Source organism: Psittacula echo (genome assembly GCF_963264785.1).
Source record: "Psittacula echo genome assembly, chromosome: 3".
Taxonomy (NCBI): Eukaryota; Metazoa; Chordata; class Aves; order Psittaciformes; family Psittacidae; genus Psittacula; species Psittacula echo.
Window position 1 is genome coordinate 36524260 of NC_137736.1, and position 20632 is coordinate 36544891.

At 39.5% G+C, this 20632-nt stretch overlaps 1 protein-coding gene across 15 annotated transcripts in view; it reads left to right on the forward strand.

The window, feature by feature from the left end:
- Positions 1 to 19420, forward strand: part of FUNDC1 (FUN14 domain containing 1) — a 48256-nt gene extending 28836 nt beyond the window's left edge. For 6 of the 15 annotated variants that reach the window (XM_080613948.1, XM_080613950.1, XM_080613949.1 and 3 more), the window contains 6 exons: positions 2977 to 3039; positions 4798 to 4983; positions 8944 to 9100; positions 11012 to 11087; positions 17126 to 17254; positions 18780 to 19420. In XM_080613948.1, the coding sequence (XP_080470074.1) occupies positions 4824 to 4983; positions 8944 to 9100; positions 11012 to 11087; positions 17126 to 17254; positions 18780 to 18857 (600 nt within the window). In that variant the 5' untranslated portion in view covers positions 2977 to 3039; positions 4798 to 4823 and the 3' untranslated portion in view covers positions 18858 to 19420. Of the gene's footprint in view, positions 1 to 1145; positions 1293 to 2976; positions 3040 to 4797; positions 4984 to 6347; positions 6797 to 8943; positions 9101 to 9588; positions 9711 to 11011; positions 11088 to 16444; positions 16604 to 17125; positions 17255 to 18779 lie in introns of those variants that run through there. The other 9 variants (XM_080613956.1, XM_080613960.1, XM_080613955.1 and 6 more) reach the window with 5 other exon arrangements.
- Positions 19421 to 20632: the final 1212 nt, after the last annotated feature.

A 20632-nucleotide genomic window follows, 5' to 3' on the forward strand; every position in this document is an offset into this window, starting at 1 on the left:
CAAGCTCCACATTCAAAATGAGGTTTGCCATCTGACAGATACCCAGAGAGTGCCTTCAGTATGAAACAGAAGTTAAAAGGGGAACATAAACAGATTCATCCAAGAAGCAATCCTGCCTGCATGTACGTCTGTTGGTTTTGCTTGCCCTCTTCCGAGTGAGTATGTGTTTTGTGGGCTGTAAGAACAGACTAGAAAACTCCTCATGCTAGTTTTGATCCCAGCTGGAAAGTGGACCAAACAGATCTCCCACACTACTCCTCCTCCTCTGAGTAACTCTAGATGAGACTGAATGAGAACAGCATTAAAACACTGACGGCTGAACCAGAGCCCCTCCGACCACACTCTCACAGTTGTTGCAGCCTGTAGGACTGGTAACAGCACCAACAAATATATAACAACAAAAACTTCTGTAGATAGAGCCAGAGTGTCTTGCTCATTGTCAATGCAATGAGTCAACAACAAAAAGAGAAACTAGATTTCCTCCTCTAATCCCTACCCATACCATTTTCAGGTTCAGATTCAGGATTGCTGCTGCTACAGATGTTTAGCTCAGAATTATGTCCCAGACAGCTTCAACAGATGGCACTGCCTCTGTCCTGCCATGTGCTGAAAGCTCTGCATAGTAGTGCTTCGTCTTCCTTAGGGGAGTTTAGCTCCCTGGAAAAACCATTGTCAAGGCCTTGGAGAGACCATAAATGCTGGAGACGATCAGTGGTGATGAGTCAGGGTGGGTGGAATATTTCCACAGAAACAAATGTTAATGAAAACCAGAGGAAAAGGTGAATGTTATCTGTCTGTGAACAGTTTCATCAGAGGCAACGGCTACTTTCAATTTTTGTCAAACTGTGTTACTGTTTTATCAGAAATCAAGATCTGAGTATTTAAAAACTGGAAAAATCAACAGTGCTACTAGAAACCATGTTGTGATATAGTCTAATGTCTTATTATTGAGCTTTAACAGGTAACCAAACAACAGTCTGATCCTTTGGGGAATTTCTCAAGACTTTGTTATAAAGAAATTAAATTTTATTTGACATTGCTGTTGCGAAGTCAGGACGAAGTTCTGGTGATGAAGTACCATTACTCCATACAAGTACAACAAGGAATGCCTCTCTGACTTTTAGATCTGTCTCCCTTGTTGCCAGGGGCCTCAGTCTTTGAAGGAAAACTACCCTTGAAAAACAAATCCAGTTCTCCCAATCTAAGGGCCGCCCACATAAGCCAGTCCTTTGGCCAGAGAAATGTTATTCTGAGATCTGCATCTAGGAAGGGGATACAGCCACAGGGAGCGGGTGAGTTGGCAGCAGCCCTGTGCTCCGGGAGTCTCATGTTTGGCTGTGCTGGCACATTTTCAGTTGTCTGGAGGGAAATGTATTTAGTTTTATTTCAGCTAAAACTCGGAAGCAGAGGAGCTGTAGGAGGGTTCTTCATGAGCTTGAGGTGAGCTGAGAGCAGCCAGGTGTCTCAGTCAGTGCTACCTACAATAAGCAGAGCAGTATCTGACTGAAGGTTTTTCCTTGCCAGCAGCGATGACTCACATGAATTATCTTTTCTCTTTGTATACTGTCTAGTGTTTATTCATTACAGTTCTGTATTGTTTTTCATTTCTTGCAAGAAAATGAAAAACATTATTTCTACATTTCCCTTCAGTTTAGCATTGTTTAACCTTTTCTTTGCACAGGGCTTCACAGACAGAAAAGCCTGAAATTCTTTGGGCTCTTTGGAGCATTGGGCACTTCTTTAGGCATTTCTGGAGGGTCCTCAACTTTTTCAGTGTGAACTATTTCTAAACCTGCCCTGCCCAGTTATTATCCCATTACTGTTAGCTTTGTAAAACACTCTGCAAAAGAGTTTTATTCTTCTCTGACTTGTTTATGTGTGCTTGCACTACAGAAACCTAATAGGAGCATCTGTTAACTGTGGAAGTGGTATATATGGTTGATTCATCCTCATAGCTTCTCTAAAAAAGTAATTACTTACACTTCCTTTGCAAGACAGACTGCCAGAAGGTTCTCTGTCAGTCCATGTTCTCACTCTCTCCGTTAACTTTGTCCGAGTACTTGAGGCTTGTCTGAGTGACAGTGGCAGGGAGCTCCAGAATATCTACAAGATATAATAAGGGAATTGGCTATTTGCCTCTTAAAATAAGTTACAGTATTGATGATCATGGCTAAGAGCTGTTTAAATAATTTCTGTAAAATAATACATTAGTACAATCAGTACTCTCCTCTGAAATTTTATACTATGGATATACAGTAGACAAAAGGTTACCTCCAAAAAGCTAAAAAACTGTTTTCTTTTTACTCACAATAAGACTACAAATTAAGAACACAAACTTTGCAGAACCCGTAAAAACACACAAAACCCTCAAAAAGCCAATTTGGATAAACATGAGAAAAGTTTTTAACAAGAATATGACAAGAGCTGCATCTCATTGAGACCTATCACATGAAAGAGAACCTTCCAGTGCCTTGCAAGACTTTCTGCTTTTTTAAGACTCTCAATTTCCCTCCCCACCCTTCATTTGCCTAGGTAATCACAAGAAGCCTCAGATTTAGCTCAACACTCCAGTCTTTATGAAGCATTTTGACTGTGCAAGATTAACCTTCGTGAGTCACAGTAGTCATCTCCTTCTGCAGTCTGCTTCCACTGCTTAAGTATTAGCTACCTCCTGGAGAGATCCTAAAACAATAATGAGCTCAACTTCACCAGATGTGTACTACTGCAAAGCCTAGCTCCCCTCTCAGTGCTTGCCCCATGCATGGCATACAGACCATCCAAACACCTTGATGGGATTTATACAATAGCATGAGGTCATGGCCAAAGCTCTGTGCTGCACTTCAAGTCTAACAACAGATCAGACGTGAGATCAAAAGACTAATGGATAATCGGCTTGCATTATTAACAATGTTGTAAATAAAATGAAGAGGAAAGATCAATCTCATCCTTTAATATTTTATTTCCTTACTTTTCCAGGCAATGGTCATGGGAATGTGTCCTGCCACAGCCTAACCTGACACTAACCATTGGTCTTCTTTTGTAAGTAAAATGCGGGTGCTGTGGATCCAGTGCATCTTGCTTGGGTGAAGTCTTTGGTTCTTACCTGTTTAAAAACCTCTCAAGGCACACTAAATATAACGTTTTTCTTTTTGTAACTGTTAGTTTAATCCTTCAGCAAGGGACCATTTAAATTCTTGTTAGCTAACCCAGGAAACTAATAAATCCCTTCCTGTGCCTGAGAAGACTTTTCTCTACCATTTTCCGGCCTATTGAGCTTTGAATAATGGCATATCCAGTTCAGTTTTTGAAAAGCAATCATCCACTACATCCAATACGTTTATTGCCAGGTTATTCAAACAGTACTTACTAGGTTTAATCTGCTGATAACGTAACTTTCACTTACATATGACCCAGTGTAGATGGCCTGCAGTGTGTGTTGCCTTTAGGTTTTATAATTAACCACACAAGACAGTTAAAAATGCAAGCATGTGTGTCCCAGCTTGGAAGTCTGGTCAGCAGCACAAAGGAGCTGTTACTATTGGAGTCACACAGGCGTTTGAAGTTTAGGGGGCTCTCCGCTGCTTTTTGCTTTTTTAGATTGCTTATTGAGTTGGGTTATTTTAGTATTTTTAAGGTAAGTATGCCATGTATGTTCTCTTGCAAGCCGTAGCAGTGAAGATGCTTGTCACAGGCACATGGTGAGATGGTGGATGCGTAGTCTGAACTTGTAGCTAGGGCTTACAGAGTGAAGAGAGCAATCTTTCTGTGCAGTCATTTTGTTTCTAAAGAGCCTTTAAGAATGATGCAAAAATGTGGCCTCAGTTTAAATTGCTTACCTTTCCTTGAAAAATTTGTCCCCATGGATAGCTTAACAAAGGCATCTATGTGCACTTAGTTTGAATGGGTTTGGGGGATTCTGTACCCATTATACCATTATAACAGTGGGGCTGGTCAAAAGCTCTCCAGGATAGTCTGAATCTCTGGAGCCCTAAGTTTGCTGTCTCTGCACAGGTTGTGAAGTTTGCAGGAAGAAAGCAATCCTGATGGCATTTTCTGTGCTGGCATCAAGCCAATCCCATAGGCAGTATTTGCAGACCCCATGCAGCTGTAAGGCACCTTAGCAGCCACCCAGAGGCAGCTGAAGAGGTGGCTGGGCTAACTACAGTGGCTGTGGTTGCTAGAGACCTACTGCATTGTACACAGTTGGTACTCTGTTGGGAAATGTCTTTTGTGTTAGGAAGTGGGTGCATCCTGATCCCAGAAGAGAGATACCAGGGTCCCACAACCTGCCGAAAGGTCTTTCTCTGGCTTTTTCCCAAAATCCTTCTTTTCAGCTTGTCACAACAAGCACACCACCATTTGCTAGTTTTAATCTCTAAGTTGATGCAAACAGAAGTTGCATGTAGAATGTAATGCAGTTTCTAATATTAATTGTCAAAAAGTATTGATGACAGCTCTCCACTCTGAAGGGAAATTAATGTAATTGCCTGTACAGACATGAGGAAAGTCATCTGAAAAGTGCTGCTGCATGATCAGTTAAAAATAGTGAAAACAAACAATAATTTGGGCAACAGAAAGTAGAAAATATCTCAGCCAGCAGGCTCATACAATCCAAACACAACTTTATAGTTGCCTCCCTTACCTTACTGGGATCTGACTTGGAAATCTTGCACAGACTTAAAACTGTCTCTGTCAGGCACAGGATAAGAAATTTCAAAGCCCTGACTGAGATAATGTGAGACCAGGTGGCTATATTGACAATCCAGAAAATCCTTTCTCTGTATTCTCTCTCTACAGCCTCACCTACACAATGAAAAAGAGAAATGAAAGGCTGCTCAGACAGAAAACTAGACAGAAGACTAAACCGAAGTAAAAAATTATGTTCTGGGATCCCCTTAAGAGAAAGAAATGGAGCCGCTGAAAGCCAGCCATGCAACCCACTTCAGGGTACAGCAACCCAGTATTGCGCCTGTGTATGCTCAGGTATAAACCCAGACTGACAACAATCAGGAAGACCCAAAATATCTAGATAACAGAAACCTTTTCTAGGGATACCAGTGATGAGTTAGCTAGGCTGCCTTTGTTCAGCCTTGGCATTGTGAAGGAAGCCAGCAAAGCAGCTGTTAATAGTTTTGCTAGTGTGCTTCCTTCCACTGTTCATTGTAAGGACAGCATAACACACTCCAAACTCTTATTTTTTTTAACAAACCACTAGTGCGAGAAAAACGATTGTAATTCATTTAGCAATAAAAGTGAACGAGCTTTTCGTTATTGGTTGGGAAATGAATGAAAAGAAAGAATCATTTATGCTTAAACATGAAAAGTCCAGAGATGTTAGGTATTGGTCAAAACAAGTTGTAAGAAACAAATGTGTGTTCAATTCATTGAAAATCTTAAGAAAAATAGTATAGTACCATTTTTTTTCGGGTGTGCTATCATCTGCAAATGCTTGTAATAGAAATCAGTCAATAAGCAATTTTATATGCTAATTTCAAATTTTATAGGCTAACTTCAATCTCAGAGCTGATTTAAGAAGTACCTTCATGTAGAACGTATTTTTTTTTTTTGCATGTCTGTTAAGGTTGGTGTGATTAAGGGGTTAATCAGAATCCTAAATGCGTAGTTCGCGTGTAGCAAGATACATCTCGCTCCATAAAAACAGCTTTATGACATGGGAAAAAGTAGGATTTCTTCAATATAATTGCCTGTCTTGTGTATTTGCAGCAGGAGAGTTCAAATGAGAGATTTTAAACGTTAAAACAATCCATTTCCAATTTTCTTATTTACGATAATTGAACTGTCTTTCTTGATGTTTGTATTGCTACAACATTTCTGAAGCTGTACTTACTGCATCAGTTACCTCTACATTATGGCTACAAAGGCTGTATGGAGCTGCAGACAATAAAAACAAAAGCTGTAAAATACAGCTGTGTGGCTCCTAGCCTACCAAAACCCAACTGTGGCATTGAGGGAGAGAGGGAGTAAACCAGGGTTGGGCAATTCCAAATTTCATCTTTTTAAATGTTTCACAGTTCACATTTACGTTAACCTGGTTCTTTGAGGGGCCTCACACTTTTATCTGCTTATTAGTTTTCATGGTACCCAGAATACCCATGGCAATGCGATGCTTGTTTTCCAAAGTCCTCACCATGTGTGGTACACTACAGTGGCATGCAGTTCGTTGTCCAGCCATGACACCCCTTAACTTCTCATCCACAGCATGAGTTATTCTGAGCCTGTTTGAGGACCTTATACACATCACCAGGGTGAAGAAGTCTTCTACCACACATGCAAGAAGCCCGAGGCTGCAAAGCCCCAGGGAGACCACTGCCACAGTGACTGGGCGAGCAAGGCATGCCTCGGGCCTGCAAACCCCCAGAGCCAAGGGGGCGACCGCCGGGAGCTTACACGCTGACCGCAGAGGCACCGAGCCTGTGAGGGGAGGGCGGCAACATTATCCCCACCAAAATGGCCTCCCGCCCCCCGCCCCGAGAACTACAGCTCCCACAGTCCCCCGCGGCACCGGGGGACCCGCGCTCCCTGTGACGTCACCCGCCGCCTCGGTGGGAGTCCCAGGGCGCTCCCCGAGCTCTCGCTGGGGGAGGAGCGGCGAGCGCCTGCCCTCTGCGTCCTCGCGCCGCAGAGGGGGCGGGGCCGCCTCGGCGCGGGGAGAGCATAGAGCCGCGCATCCGCCGGTAGCGCAGTGGCTTTTGGGGGCGGAGCGAAGCGGCGCCAGGCCCGGCTCCCCTGTCAACACCGGCTAACATGGCGGCGCGAAGGTCCCGCTCCGCCGCAGGTCAGTGAGCTCCCCATGGGCTCGGGCGCGTCCGCAGGGACGCGTCCCATCCCGTCCCCTTACGGGAAAGGGGGGTAGGAGGAGGGGGCAGCCCCGTCCCCTGCCGGTGCTGGCCCGCGGGGGCGGGGGAGTGATGGCCTGGGCTCTGCTCCTCCCCTTTACGTCCCTCCTGCGGCCGATGGGGGAGGCTGCGTTTGGCGCCTCGCCGTTGGTTCGTCCCCGGGCGGGATCGAGTGGCTGCTGCAGCGGTGCCGGTGGCCCTGTGTCCGTGTCTCCGCCCGGCCTCCTCAGACCCTTCACGGGCTTCACGGGAGCCCCGCCGGGGATCCCGGAGGCTGTGGACCGGGACCTACGGGGCCCGCTGGGGAGTCTCGAAGCGGTGTCCGTGGCCTGTGTCAGCTCCTCGACTTCTAACGTGCAGTCTTTAGGTGTATTTGTTACGGCCTTGCCCTGTATCGCCGCTCTGCGCAGACACAGCTTCGTGTGCTTGGGGAGTGTGCATAAATACTGGCCTCTAAGGAACGGGGTATTTTCCATCAGTTGAGAGTTATGTGAGTCACACAATGGTTTGGATCATCCGGTTCCAAGACCCCCTGCCATGGGCAGGGCCGCTTTCCACTAGACCAGGGTGCTCAAAGCCCCATCCAGCCTGGCCTTGAACTCTGCCAGGGATGGGGCAGCCACAGCTTCCCTGGGCAACCTGTGTCAGTGTCTCACGACCCTCAGTGAAGAATTTCTTATTAATATATAATATAAATCTTTTCCACACACCATGTTATGTTTGAGTTTTGAGTTGAATAATATTAATTTAGGGGCACCATGAACTGACAGTCTATGACAGTGTTTTTATGTTCTCCATTTAAAGGAGTTAAAGAGTTTGCTGTCATTACCTCCAAATTGGAATGAAAGAACACTCAGTAACAGCTTTTTAGCATTCTGGGACTTGCTTTTTATGTTCTAGTACTCAAGGATGCTTAGGTGCTGAAATAATTAATAAAATGTTTATATCTACAGTCTTACTTTATAATTGGAGCTAGTAATTTAATTTCTCTTCCTCTCTGGAGTGTCCCAGCATCATTGCCGAACTTGTATTCCACCTTATATATATTTAACCAACATGGACTTTAATTCATGCATGCATATCCATAGAACTGTGATTTAATATATTTTTCATCCAGAAATTTTAAACCATCTCTTCCATTTGATGTTTGAGTACATGTGGTGTTTTGAATCTCTAATTTGAAGTTTTAGGATGCCTGTTTTGAAAATGTTGACAGAATTGTACTGCATACATGGAACTCGGTAGAAGTCCCAGCTTCATCTATTTTGCTTATTATGGAAAAGGAACAGAACAGACTGTTTTTGGCTTATTAGTGTATGCTAAGGTTTGGCGCTCTGAGGAAAACACTAGGCCAGAATTTTTCAGTGTCTCAAGGTTTAGGTCTAGCCAGAAGAGATGTGTGTACTTTCTCTTAAGTTAGACATGTTTCATATTGCTCAAGATCATCAAAGCAGTTGCAGTAGGTCAGATGAAAGCCCCGCATTCTGTGCCTGAAGGCCATCAGCTGCAGGATGGAATCATAGAATAGTTAGGGCTGGAAAGGACCTTAAGATCATCTAGTTCCAACCCCCCTGCCATAGGCAGGAACAACACACACTAAACCATGGATGAGCAAAGAAATGCAGGGTAAACATGTACTGATACTTTCTCAGAATGTTTTCAGTGATTTTCAGCCTGGGACTTCATTAACTATGGCAGTTGCCCTTTGTGTCTGACAGCACTTGCTAGACCTTTCCCTTTTTTCTTTCCCCTCCTTTAATATTTTTTGTTGTTATTTAGAGTCCATATCAGCTTTTGGTATCTACAACATCCTGCAGTAAGCTGTTCCAATGGTTAACCAGGGCTTCTGGAGGGTGGGGTTAAAGGAGAGGAGAGGAAGACTTCCTTTTTTTAACCTTGAGCAGGCTACCTGGTAGTTTCATTGATACCTTTTAGCTCCTGTACTTGAACAGGGAGGAGATTCCTGTTCAACTTTTCATCTTTGACCACTTAATACCAAAACCAGTTCTGTTGATGTCTGGGGGCTTTACGTAGTTTGTTAATTTACTCTGTAACAGAGAAAAATAACTTTTCTTTTTTTCTTTAGAACATGACAGTGATGACGATTCCTATGAAGTGTTGGATTTAACAGAGTATGCGCGGCGTCACCATTGGTGGAATCGTGTGTTTGGCCGGAATTCAGGACCAATTGTAGAAAAATACTCTGTAGCTACCCAGATTGTCATGGGCGGTGTGACTGGCTGGTAAGGCAGCATCACTTTTCATAACTGTCCCAGACCTTTAACTGTGTTAGAAGATCATTTCCAAGGCTATTTGAAGCATATGTGTATTTATCTTCTCTAACAGGATTTCCTTTATCATTGATCAAGGTTATTCATGTGTGAATAATTTCTTAACTGGTTACTCTGACTCATCATTCTAAAGTGTTTTTGTAGTATTGGTAAAATGCCAGTTATCTAAGGGAACGCCTCCCAGTTACTGTGAAAGGGATTTGGGGAAATGTCAGAGCTCTGAAAGTACAAGAAATAAATGGAAAATTACTGCGTTTAGCTTTTGTTTGTATGGAAAAGCTTATTTCCTTACTAGTATAGATTTAGAAACCTAGTTATGATGTTATGGCTAAGACATATTTTATAGGTAAAAAACTAAAGAAAAAGGAAAAAAGTGTGGGTGAATATAGTTTGTTTAAGGGCCTCGTTTCATGGAGTCTTTTTTTCCTCTCTAAATTCAGCTGGAGCCATTTTGAACAAATTAACAGTCTGCAGCTCTCATTTAAGAGAGATACCACAGTATAGTTATGCTGACATAACTCATGGTGAAAGCCGTACAGTAAAGATGAGAACTTAAACTGGGAAATGTGGTCACAGCCTTAGCAGCTGTGTCAAGGTATTTGTTATTTGTCAAAGGTATTTGAGTGATATTGGTCTATTCTAGCACTCTTAAAAAAATAGATTTGGTGAAAAGCAACATTATGGGAGCATGGTAAGTTTTAGAACAGAATTATGCAAGATTTGGAAGATGAAACTAAAAATCAAATTTTCATGGCCAGGCTCAGTACAGCTTTGAGGCTCGTAGGCTTAGCTTTCAGGCTGATTTTTTTTTTTTTTTTTTTAATTTGCCTCTGTTGCCTTAGAATTATTTTTTAAGTTAGTTGTATATACATAAACTCTGAAACTTCTAGGGAATCCGTAAGAACTGGCTTATTGATGGCTCTGGAAACTGTATATTTCAGCATCTGTAGATGCATATACCTCTGTATGCATTCATGTATATAAATATGAATTCACTATGCATATGTAGGGGGGAAAACATTCCCCTGTTTGTGTGGGCTGGTGCGGGGCACAGGTCATATGCTAGCAGAGTTGTCTGTAGAAGTCATGGAACCATCATCCTTGAAAATGTTCATCACTTTCCTGAGTTCAATCAGGAATCCTGATCAACCTGATTTAGTTTGGAGGTTGGATCAGACTTTGCAGCTGGCCCAGTTTTGGGAAGGCAGCTGGACTAGGTGACCTCCAGAGGTCCTTTCCTGCCCAAACTATTCCATGATACTGATGTCTGTGCTGTTCTCTATTTGATGTGGAAGTGTTTGGAGACTGCGAACAAGATAATTAATTTTCTTCTTGCCTTGATCCATTAAAAATAGACTAAGGCCATGTCCCAGTAGAGGGCCCCCGCTGATTTTAACTCTTGTGGAAGGGTTGTAACGTCTTTTTACCTAAGATATTTAAGTTATGGGTTGTAGTTAATATAAATGATTGTATAGTATGTTTACCTTTCATTTGGGAACGGTTATAATGACACTTTTATATTTTTACATTGTGCTTTAATAACACACTACATTTAGTAGCAGCATATAGCTTCTGTGTAAAGACAAGGTCTGGAGATCTCAAGCTAACTTTAAAGGGGCCGTAAAGACAGGTCTGAACTAGCAACCGTTACTGACGTTGTCTTGTGTTAGACATTATTAATTAAAAACTGTTTTTATTAAATATTCTGATTTTAAAATTTAGAGGTGTGAAATGATGTATTTGCTTTGTTAAATATCAAAATAGTAATAGTTGTAGTTGGTAATATTGGAGTATGGCATTGTTCAGCAGACAACTTCATTGGACTCGTTTGTTGTTTTTTTTTTTCTGTTTTGTTCTCCTAAGGTGTGCGGGATTTTTGTTCCAGAAAGTTGGAAAGCTTGCAGCAACTGCAGTAGGTGGTGGCTTTCTTCTGCTTCAAGTATGTAGCTTTTCATGCTTTGTAAGTTGGCAAATGTTATTTACTAAACAATAGGAAAAACACACCTGTTGGGTAAAATTTAATTAGGTAGGCTTCTTACCTCCTTTATCTTTTTAGTCTTATCAGTCAAAAACTTCTGTTTCAGCTGGAATATTGTTTACAGATGAGACATTTGTGGAAAATCAGTGGTAAATCAGAACCTACTCTATTCTGTAAAATAGTTCGCAGTAAGCCAAAAGAAACCTCTGTGCAGAAACTGAGATGCTGTGTGTGATTCAGTATTGCTAGATTAGAGGGACTGCCTGTAAACCTATGGGAGATCAAGTAATTTAAGCTGTGTTTCTTTTAAATAGATATGAGAATTTTATTGGTGCTTTAGAAGGAGTAGGGTTTTTTTTGCAGTTGCTTGGAAGGCTTGCTCTGGTCCTGTTTTGAAGCCCTGTTTTTCTCTTTTCTCCCCATGCTGTATTTACTAGTTATATGTGTTGAGCCTCTGAAGGTTTGCTGATTTCTGATGGCTTCATTGCATTCCTGTGTTCAATTATGTTTCAAGTCCAAAACTCCTTAATGATGTTATCTGGCATGACCATTTGCATTTTTCATCAGATACTGTGGTTAGGGCAGGACATATTTCCAAAAAGGCTGCAAATTAGATGATGAAACTTTAAGTGAAGGCGAATTTCGTATATCCTTCTGTAAGATGCCAAGTAATTCTTAATGGTTTTTACTGGCATTTTTCGTACTCTAATACCTGTAAGCCTGTTATTTTTCCTCAGATCATTCTAGAGGAAATAAACTGGTGCCTGCTTAGGTTCAGTAACACACAGCTTTTTTGGGAGAGGATGTTAAAAGATACGTATTAATTCTTTCCAACATCACCCTGGAGGATTTCTGAAAGCATATCCCACTTCTAGTTACTCCTTTGATTGTAATGGCTCTTAGAGTCAACCGTTGATCAGGAAGGCTTGGGGAGTTCCTCTGGTTGCTGCTGTACAATGCACCTAGGTCACAGCTGTTTGAAGAACTCTGACTTCATGATGGTGTTTTCTACTGGTTTGGTTTTTTAAAACCACATGCTAAACATATAACTGAACTGCAGCATTCTACGTGAGAATGTATGCTCTTGGAACCATTTGGTTTAAGTTGCTTTAAACAAATATAAAGTGTATTTTATTTTGAATTACACAAAAGCAAGCATCAACAACAGTGTGGAAAGTCAAGGAAAAATAGTCTTGATATGAAGTTTTGTAGTATTAGCGTTAATTATACTTCACCACTGTGCACTGATGACCTTTTAAAATCTCCTGGAAATCACTGGTTATTTGACTTGTACCTAAACATAGGGATGAATTTTACAAGAGTGTCAAATATGAAATGGCTTAGACTTACCCAGATAAAAATTTTTGGCAAAACATGCTATGCCAGCAAATGAATCAATGTGATGGAGAACTCTGGACTTTTTTTAGCTTATAATGTGTATTTCTGGGTCATGAGGGAAAAAGTAAATCTTTATGTATATTTATATAGTTAATATATATATATATATGCAATGGATCTTGAAGTACTTATTATCCTTTTCATCTAGTTGACTTGAATATCTGAAACACTCTTATCATTTTGTAAGCCACTGGTCTTAATTATTTTCATGACAATTCTTATGTAAATACAACTGAAGAGCCTACGGAACAGAGGCCTGGCATCCAGGGGTAGCAGGCAGAATGTTGTCTGCAGGTGCCTTCTTTAGTACTTCTGACTACAGGAAACTAGAAGGTTAAAACTAAGGCCTATAAAAAAAGAAAATTGCTTAAAACACATTATTTGTGCAATATTTTCACTTGTTGAGCTGTGAAGTTTGGGGAGCTTTCTTGTACACAGAATAGGTTTGCCATGTGTTTGGGTGCCTGATTTCTTGGTCAAGCTCATTTACAGTATATCTGAAAAGGAATATTATCCAAGAGGAAAAATGAGTTGCATATTTTGATTGAGTTGTCTATATCTTTAATTAAGTAAGATCAGATTCTGTTGGAAAGGAATGAAGTAAATGCCTTGGTCTTTCTTTTTGATTCAAAACATTTTGCATTTTAAAGCTGAGTCATAAATTCTGTAGTGTAATTACATATATGTAGTCTCTAATTTTTTCATTTAAAGATCACACATCGTGATTTTAATTTCCCTATGAATACATGTTCAGCATTTCCTCTTGAGTGGGCAGAGGAGTGTTTCAGCACATGACTAGAAAGTTTTTTATCTGTAAATTTCTCTGAAGTTGCAGATTCCATTTCAACTGGTGATTGCAATATTGATACTGTAGTTAGGCACTAAAACAAGAAGAACTACAGAAGGGAAGATTCTCAGCTACAGCCTATTCAGTGAAACATTTCAGTTCTCAAAATTAGAAAAAAAGAAGGCATTTTTTTCTTCAACATGTGATGACTTCATCTCAAGAAATGTAGTAGGAAACTGAAAGCAATGGAGTGTCAGTTTGTACAAGAAGGAAAAAAGATTTTTTTCCGATTTTTGTAAGTGGTATAAAGTTTTTCAGTTTTAATACAGATGAAATGAAAAGTAGTCTGAGGAACAGAAAGGAAATGGCATTATGAATTTGCATAGGTTTTAAAAATTAAGATTAGTTATCACATCTTTGAGCTGGGTATTTTGTCAGCTTATTTGATCAGTTAACTGTCTTTTTTTATTGAAATAGATGTAGCTCTTCAAACATGTTGGTGTAAGACCAGTAGCCATGCACTACATTGAGGAAATTGTAATTAATTTCTCATAACAAGTGAGGAATTTTCCTTGTATAACTTTTACTTCATAGAGCACAGTTTGGTGAAATCCCAAAGAGTAAGGAAGTGTGAGCTCATGTGGTTCTGCTGTAATGAATTAGCTAAAAACAATTGTTATTAATGAGTGCCTGTTCTCCCTGTGGTTTTAATCTTCTTTATTTTTAATAAAAATTCATTGCTTTCTGTTTTGCAGTCAACATACAAATTGCAGTTTTTCCCATTGTGTGTTGACTGTTATTTAACCATAAATTAATATTTTTGTTTGGTTATGTCTGCTTTCATGATATATTTTGCCTCATTCCATTAATATGCAATTGATGAATTCAGTTCTTCCTTAAATCATTTTCTAACTTACGAAGAGTAAATCTTTGGGGGAGAAAAAAAACCCCAAACCAACCCTCCCCACAACCCTCCCCCCTCCAAAAAAAAAAAAAAAAAAAAAAAAAAAGAAAAAGAAAAGAAACAAAATAAACTCTTGGGACATCCTTAGCTATGTTTTGTACGGGTGTTTGTTGATACCATGCTATGATGATGATGTGGCATCTCAGTCAAGTGGGGAGAGAACAACATGCTTCTGAGAGTAGGGACCTCCTAAGAAAGAGTTATACTCAGTTTTGCATTGAATATCCCATTTGTCAGTTGATATGTGCATACATTGAGGGAACATTTAATGGAATGCCAAAGCAAATGGTAGTTGGAAAGTTAGCCTTTTATTTCTGGCAGGTTTTGACATGAAGTGGAGGGGCATGGTTTTTCTGCCTTTGGAGTAGTATGCCACCAGATGATGGCTGAAGATGCAGCCTCTACCATTTAACTCTTTGTCCTGGGTTCAGCAGTAGCAGTCATATTTCTCCTTAGTAGCTGATGCTGTGTTTTTAACTTTCAGCCTGGGAACAACGCTGATAACACCAGTGTTTTTAGTTGTTGCTAAGTAATGATTACTCCAATCAAGTAGTCAGTCTCATTCTCTGCCAGGGGGGAGGGGAAGCTGGGAGGAAAAAGAGACAGGACACCTGACCTAAACTAGCCAAAGAGGTATTCCATATCACAGCACATCATGCCCTGTATATAAACTGGAGGCAATTACCCAGAAGGGCTAGATTGCTGCTTGGGTTGGGCTGGGTATCGGTCGGTGGGTGGTGAGCGGTTGTATTCTCTTCCCTTGTTATTTCCCGTATCATTATTGTTATTGGTGGTAGCAGTAGTGGGTTTGTGTTATACCTTAGTTACTGGACTGTTCTTATCTCAACCTGTGGGAGTTACATTCTTTTGATTCTCCTCCCCATCCCTCTGGGAGCAGGGAGAGAAAGAAAAGGGGGAGTGAGCGAGCGGCTGTGTGATTCTGAGTTACCAGCTGGGCTTAAACCGCAACACTCTTACAAAAAGTGGTGTGTTATTTCTCAGTCCCTCCTTATCTTTGTATATTGAAGTAGAGACTTGTCAGATCAGTTCTGGAAACTGGTTGAATGTGATGGGGATTGCTACCTATCTAAATACCAGAAAATACCTTAAAAGCATACATGGCTTCTGTGTGCTATGCCAGCAGTTGAGCATAGGGAGCTGACACATACCTTTGGGTTTGTTGGGCTATTTGATATTGAAAGATTTTGTCTTTGACAAAATGAATAGTCTTTTGTCCCATCTTGCCATATAAATTTTTACTCTTAAACATTTGTTACTCATTACTCTTAATAATGTTTCACAGTTACAAAGTACCCCCAAAATGAGGTCTTCCCTTTTAGATTCTTTGTGTTCTTTGATTTGTGTAGAGAAAGATGTACATATTTCTAGTATTCCTGGATTGATGTATTTTTTTAGGAGCTTTGTTTTGAATTCAGCCAAAATCTGTCGGACAGTTGTTTCATTTTATTTTTTTTCAGGATCATGAAATTCTAATTTGTGGTGAAATACATTGCTTAAGTGTTGTGGCTGTTTTTAAAATAAGATAGATAGCCTACTTCCAGTTATTTGGTAGGAAAAACTACGTGAAAGTCAAAATTCAGTGCCTGTAAGCAATGTGAAACATTCCTTTTTATGCCAAACCTAATAAATTGCATAATTAAATATATTTTATGTTTATATATTAGTAAATATATTATTATTTCTATTATCAAATATTATTATTTATATATTATTAAATATATATAAAAATTTAAAGCTCCACAGAAGTTCATTATGTGTGACTTGTATTTACCAATTGTACCATTTGCATAGAACTCTGTGACATAAGTTTCACATGAATTTGCCAAATGTGACCTGAAGGAGGACCTGAAACATCTCACTCTTCATAAAGAGCGTTTTGTATAACAGTCATTTTTCTGTAGTTAGTGGTCTATATCTGTTTGTCTTAGTAGTTAAAATAAGCAGTAATCTTTGAATTTATTTTTCCCCTCTTTTTTTTTTTCCAATTATTGAGTGTTTAGCTGTTCTCTAAAGCATACATAATTGCCTGATTTTGATACTTAAGGTATGCTCTTATTTAAGCATGCATTTCTTCTGTAACTTGGCTTAAGAAAATTGGTGGGACTGTCAGTGTTGGTCAAGTAACAGAACATCTATCTTTGTTCCCAGATCAAATCTTCATAGGAGAAATAAGTCAAAGGGATGATGGTTAAATGTGCTAAAAGTGTCATGGATGTTTTTCAAGCATTTTGGGAGTTTGAGTGTGAATTGGCATGAACAATCCCTCAAAAGTTATCCATATTTTGCTGATGTTACAGAACGTGTGCTGTTCACAGGCCGTGCTTTTTTCCTGCTTGCTGGCTTTGTTTTGTATAAAGTATGAGATTTCTCTTTCATCAAATACTTTTTTTTTGTTGGACAGTTTAAATGATGTAGGATAAAATAATATAGTTTTCAGTATTTCTTAGGATGAGTCTGATTAGCCCCAGATAGCTGGTCATAAGCAAGAATTCCACAGTTCTGAAAGAAGCTAAAACGAAACAGTTGTTTCATTCTTGTCCTGTGCAAACACCTTTCTTACAATTAAAGTTACCATAAATGCTGAAGGAAAAACATTGTTAGTTAAAGTTTTTATAACTAGAGAGGAACTGGCAACAGATGAGTCTAGTGAACTTTGCCATTGCTTGTTCTAATTAGAACTGTTGTTACTGTGGAAAATATTACTGTTTGAAGCAGAGTACCTGCTGTAATTGGAACAATATTTAAAAAACTTTTGTAGACACTAAGATATTGTATTTTAACTCATTAAATGCTAACTACAACCATACTAAATACCCTTTATTTTCCTAGATTGCTAGTCATAGTGGATATGTACAAGTTGACTGGAAGAGAGTTGAAAAAGATGTAAACAAAGCAAAAAAGCAGTTAAAAAAGCGTGCAAATAAGGCAGCACCTGAAATCAATACTCTAATTGAAGAGGTGAGTCTGAGGTGAAAACCTGTTTTCTACCAGCCAATTTTTCTTACCTTCTGCTGCAGGTGATGATTAATGGAAATTGCAGGTGCAAAACTGGAAAGCAACAGAGATGGTCTGGCTTTATACTTTATTAAAAGTTAACTTAGTTTTCTGTTTTGTTCATTCTTAAAAATGACACAAAGCCCTCAAATTAAAGCATTTCTACAGCTGGTACAGCTTAGGGACTGCCATTGGCTTTGCTATTTAGTCCCTCTGGAGTCTGGGCTAGTAAGAAAGCCAGTAAGATCATGACATGGTAAAAAGTTGAGGGTGTTGTTGCTAAAACATGGCAGCTACAAAGACAAAAAACACATCATCTTAGACTGCTGGTAACAGAATTACTTGGTTGGAAAAGACTGACCTTTCTTTCTGGAGTAAAGCTCTAACTACTTTGTAGGTAGAGTTGTGGTTTTTAATCTCATTTTCCTACAGTTCAAAGAATATCTGTCTTCAGAATCTGTCAGTTACATACTATGTTGAAAAGATAGCCTCTGATACTGATCAGTGTCACTGGGGCTATTTCATTCTGTCATTTGAAGACTTTAATCATTTTATCTATTTTTATCTTTTTTAAAAATAGTGTGCTTAGCCTGTTTTAACCTATTTTCACATTTCATACAAGTGATCCAAGTTTCTCGGTAACTGTAAATCCTGACTTAGAATATGCTACAGACAGTGTAACAGGAGCCATGCGAGTTCCAACATCTCAGGTTTAAACTCTATGGAGTTACATATAGGTTGGTAAAACTTACTGTGAATTTTAATGTGAATGTGAAGTAGAAGTTCAGGAGAGGTGGGGTTTTTTGCTACTTCTATACCCTAAATAGCTTAACCGGTCCTTCTCCGTCGCCCTGCAGAAATGGGTGGGACAGGATGGAGATTTTCTGTTTTTTCCCCGACCTCACATTATATTACTTTCTTCTAATTGCATATTATTAGCCAATCCAAAGTGTTTGAAGTGGAGGATATATGAAATATCTCATGTTTGATATAACGTGTTATATTCTGTGCTATTACTTAATGACATATTTTACCCAAATTTCATACATAAGTGTGCTTCATAGGATTAGGTTGTTAGGAAGCTGGCTTATAATGGAGTGAAGTGTGTTTCTTTTCCAAGGATCTAGTCTTCCAAAAAAGACTAAATTTAAATTAAGTCATGATTAAAATGGCAGTCATGGTGGTGCTCATGCTTTTTTGCCATGGAAGTTTGCAAAACATCTGTCTTGTTTTAATCAAAACGAGTGGTATTGGCATGAAATTGCTATGACAATTCCTCTGTATTTTGACTTTCAAAATACTAGCTGCATATTATATATATTGTTAAAGACGGACAAGAGTCAGTTTTCACTCCATTGCTGCCAGCAGTTGCCACCAAGCTTTGTATGTTTTTAAACATATTGTTTCCCTAACCCTTTCCCCCCACTTCCTCCCCAATTTCAGTATTTTAATTAACTTGGTTCTTTACAAATATTATTTTTCTTTTCAGTCAACAGAATTTATCAAACAGAACATTGTGGTGTCCAGTGGGTTTGTTGGAGGCTTTTTGTTGGGCCTGGCATCGTAAGGACCTGAATAGTCTCTTCCTGGTGGCATTCATGTCTGTGAAGAACAATTGTGGTGACATGCTCTCTTAAAGCAGAGGAGGTCACTGGGCATTCCGGAGCAAGATGAGTTGACTATCTAGACAACGTGGAAGCTTTTACATTTCAGGCTTTTGCCTCTTGAAGCTTGGCAAAACTAGGATTTGCTGAAAAACTCTGCAGTGTGCTCATTAAACCATTTCTGGGCAAAACTGGTTCATCTTCATCATGACTCTTTTTATCTATGACCTTTCAAGATCTAGCATTTTTTTAAATGTTATTCTTGGAATATAGATATGCAACCATACTGTAAGAAAGAAAGCTCCATTTCTATGTTTTTGGTTAATAATTGTTTATTTTTAAAGTATTTTTCTTCATGCTGTAGTAGATAATATCAATGACTACATAATATATATGATATTGTAGTTTCAGCCTCATGGCTGTCCTTGTTCTTTAGAGATCACTGCAATAATCTATCAATCTGTAATACCTTTTTACAGAGTATTAAGTAACAGAGGATCATGAGCTTATTAAAGGTGAAAATTAACTTTGACTCTGGCCTTTGTATACATAGGAAATAAGAAAGTCTCATGTTTATACACTGCAGGCATCTAGTAGGCATATTTGCAAATATAACTGTGATATTTGTGTGCTAAGCAAATGTGTATATGTTATTTTTCCTAGATGTGTAGACACACATCGATTCATTGATGAAACTGTAGTACACAGATGACTGTTGCACTCAGTAAACAACAGAGGCTGTTTCAGACTTTAGTCGGCGAGGTGAAGAGGTGAGGCTTCTGCCCAAGCACTTTGCAACAGCCAGGACTCTGTAGGGCTTCACAGGGTGTGCATACCGAGTGCCTTGAGTGAACTGAGGGCTGCTCTGGGAGTCTGTGGTAGCTGGAAATGATCCTCACTTTCATATTCACCTCTATTGTCACTGTGTTCTCCACAACTGGATGTGATGTTTGGGGTTTTTTTACAGCTGTCACTTAATTTGACTTTCACTGTCTAGGGTGTAAGCTGTGGAAAAATGAGGGTACAGGCTGTCTTCAGTTAGCTTATTAGAAGAGTGACTGTTTGTTTGTAAGTATGGGAAAGCTAATGGGACTTTATCTGCTCAATGTGTTTGCTGCCTCCACCTTTCATGGATCAAAGCAGGAAATGGGTTCTGAAGGAGATGGGAAGCGTAATTGTGGATGAACTGAAAAATTTATTCCCAAGTAGTTTTTCAAGGTGGTTTTAGTAATTTGTTACTAGGTTATTCTAAAGAATTTGGAATTCCAAACAAATGCTTAATTCCTTTTTCTGCTTTTGAACTTGTGAAGCTTTTAGTCATTTAGTCTCTACCCAAGAAGGACTGTTTGCTCTGCCCCACTTTCTCCAATTTTATCCATTAACGAGTAGGTTAATGTGAAATGGAGTCTCTCTCATACAGGCTCTGTGGGTTCATGTTCGCGTATCTGAGCAGCAGTAGTGATTCATTAGCATCAAATGGATGGATGGATGCGAACCTTGGATGTACAGGACATGAGACAAACATCCATCGTCTTGGCATTTGACATAGTAACTCAGCATATACTTAGATTAATGCATCTGTGGACTTCAGAGCTCTGTATTGTATGTTGAGTTCATATATGCATGTTTGTGGCCAAGGTGAGTAATTTATGAAGTATGTCACGTATCTGTGATGTTTAAGAGTTTAGTTAAGCTAAAGACTGTTTAAGATTTCTGAAAATAAAATTCCTGCTTCCCC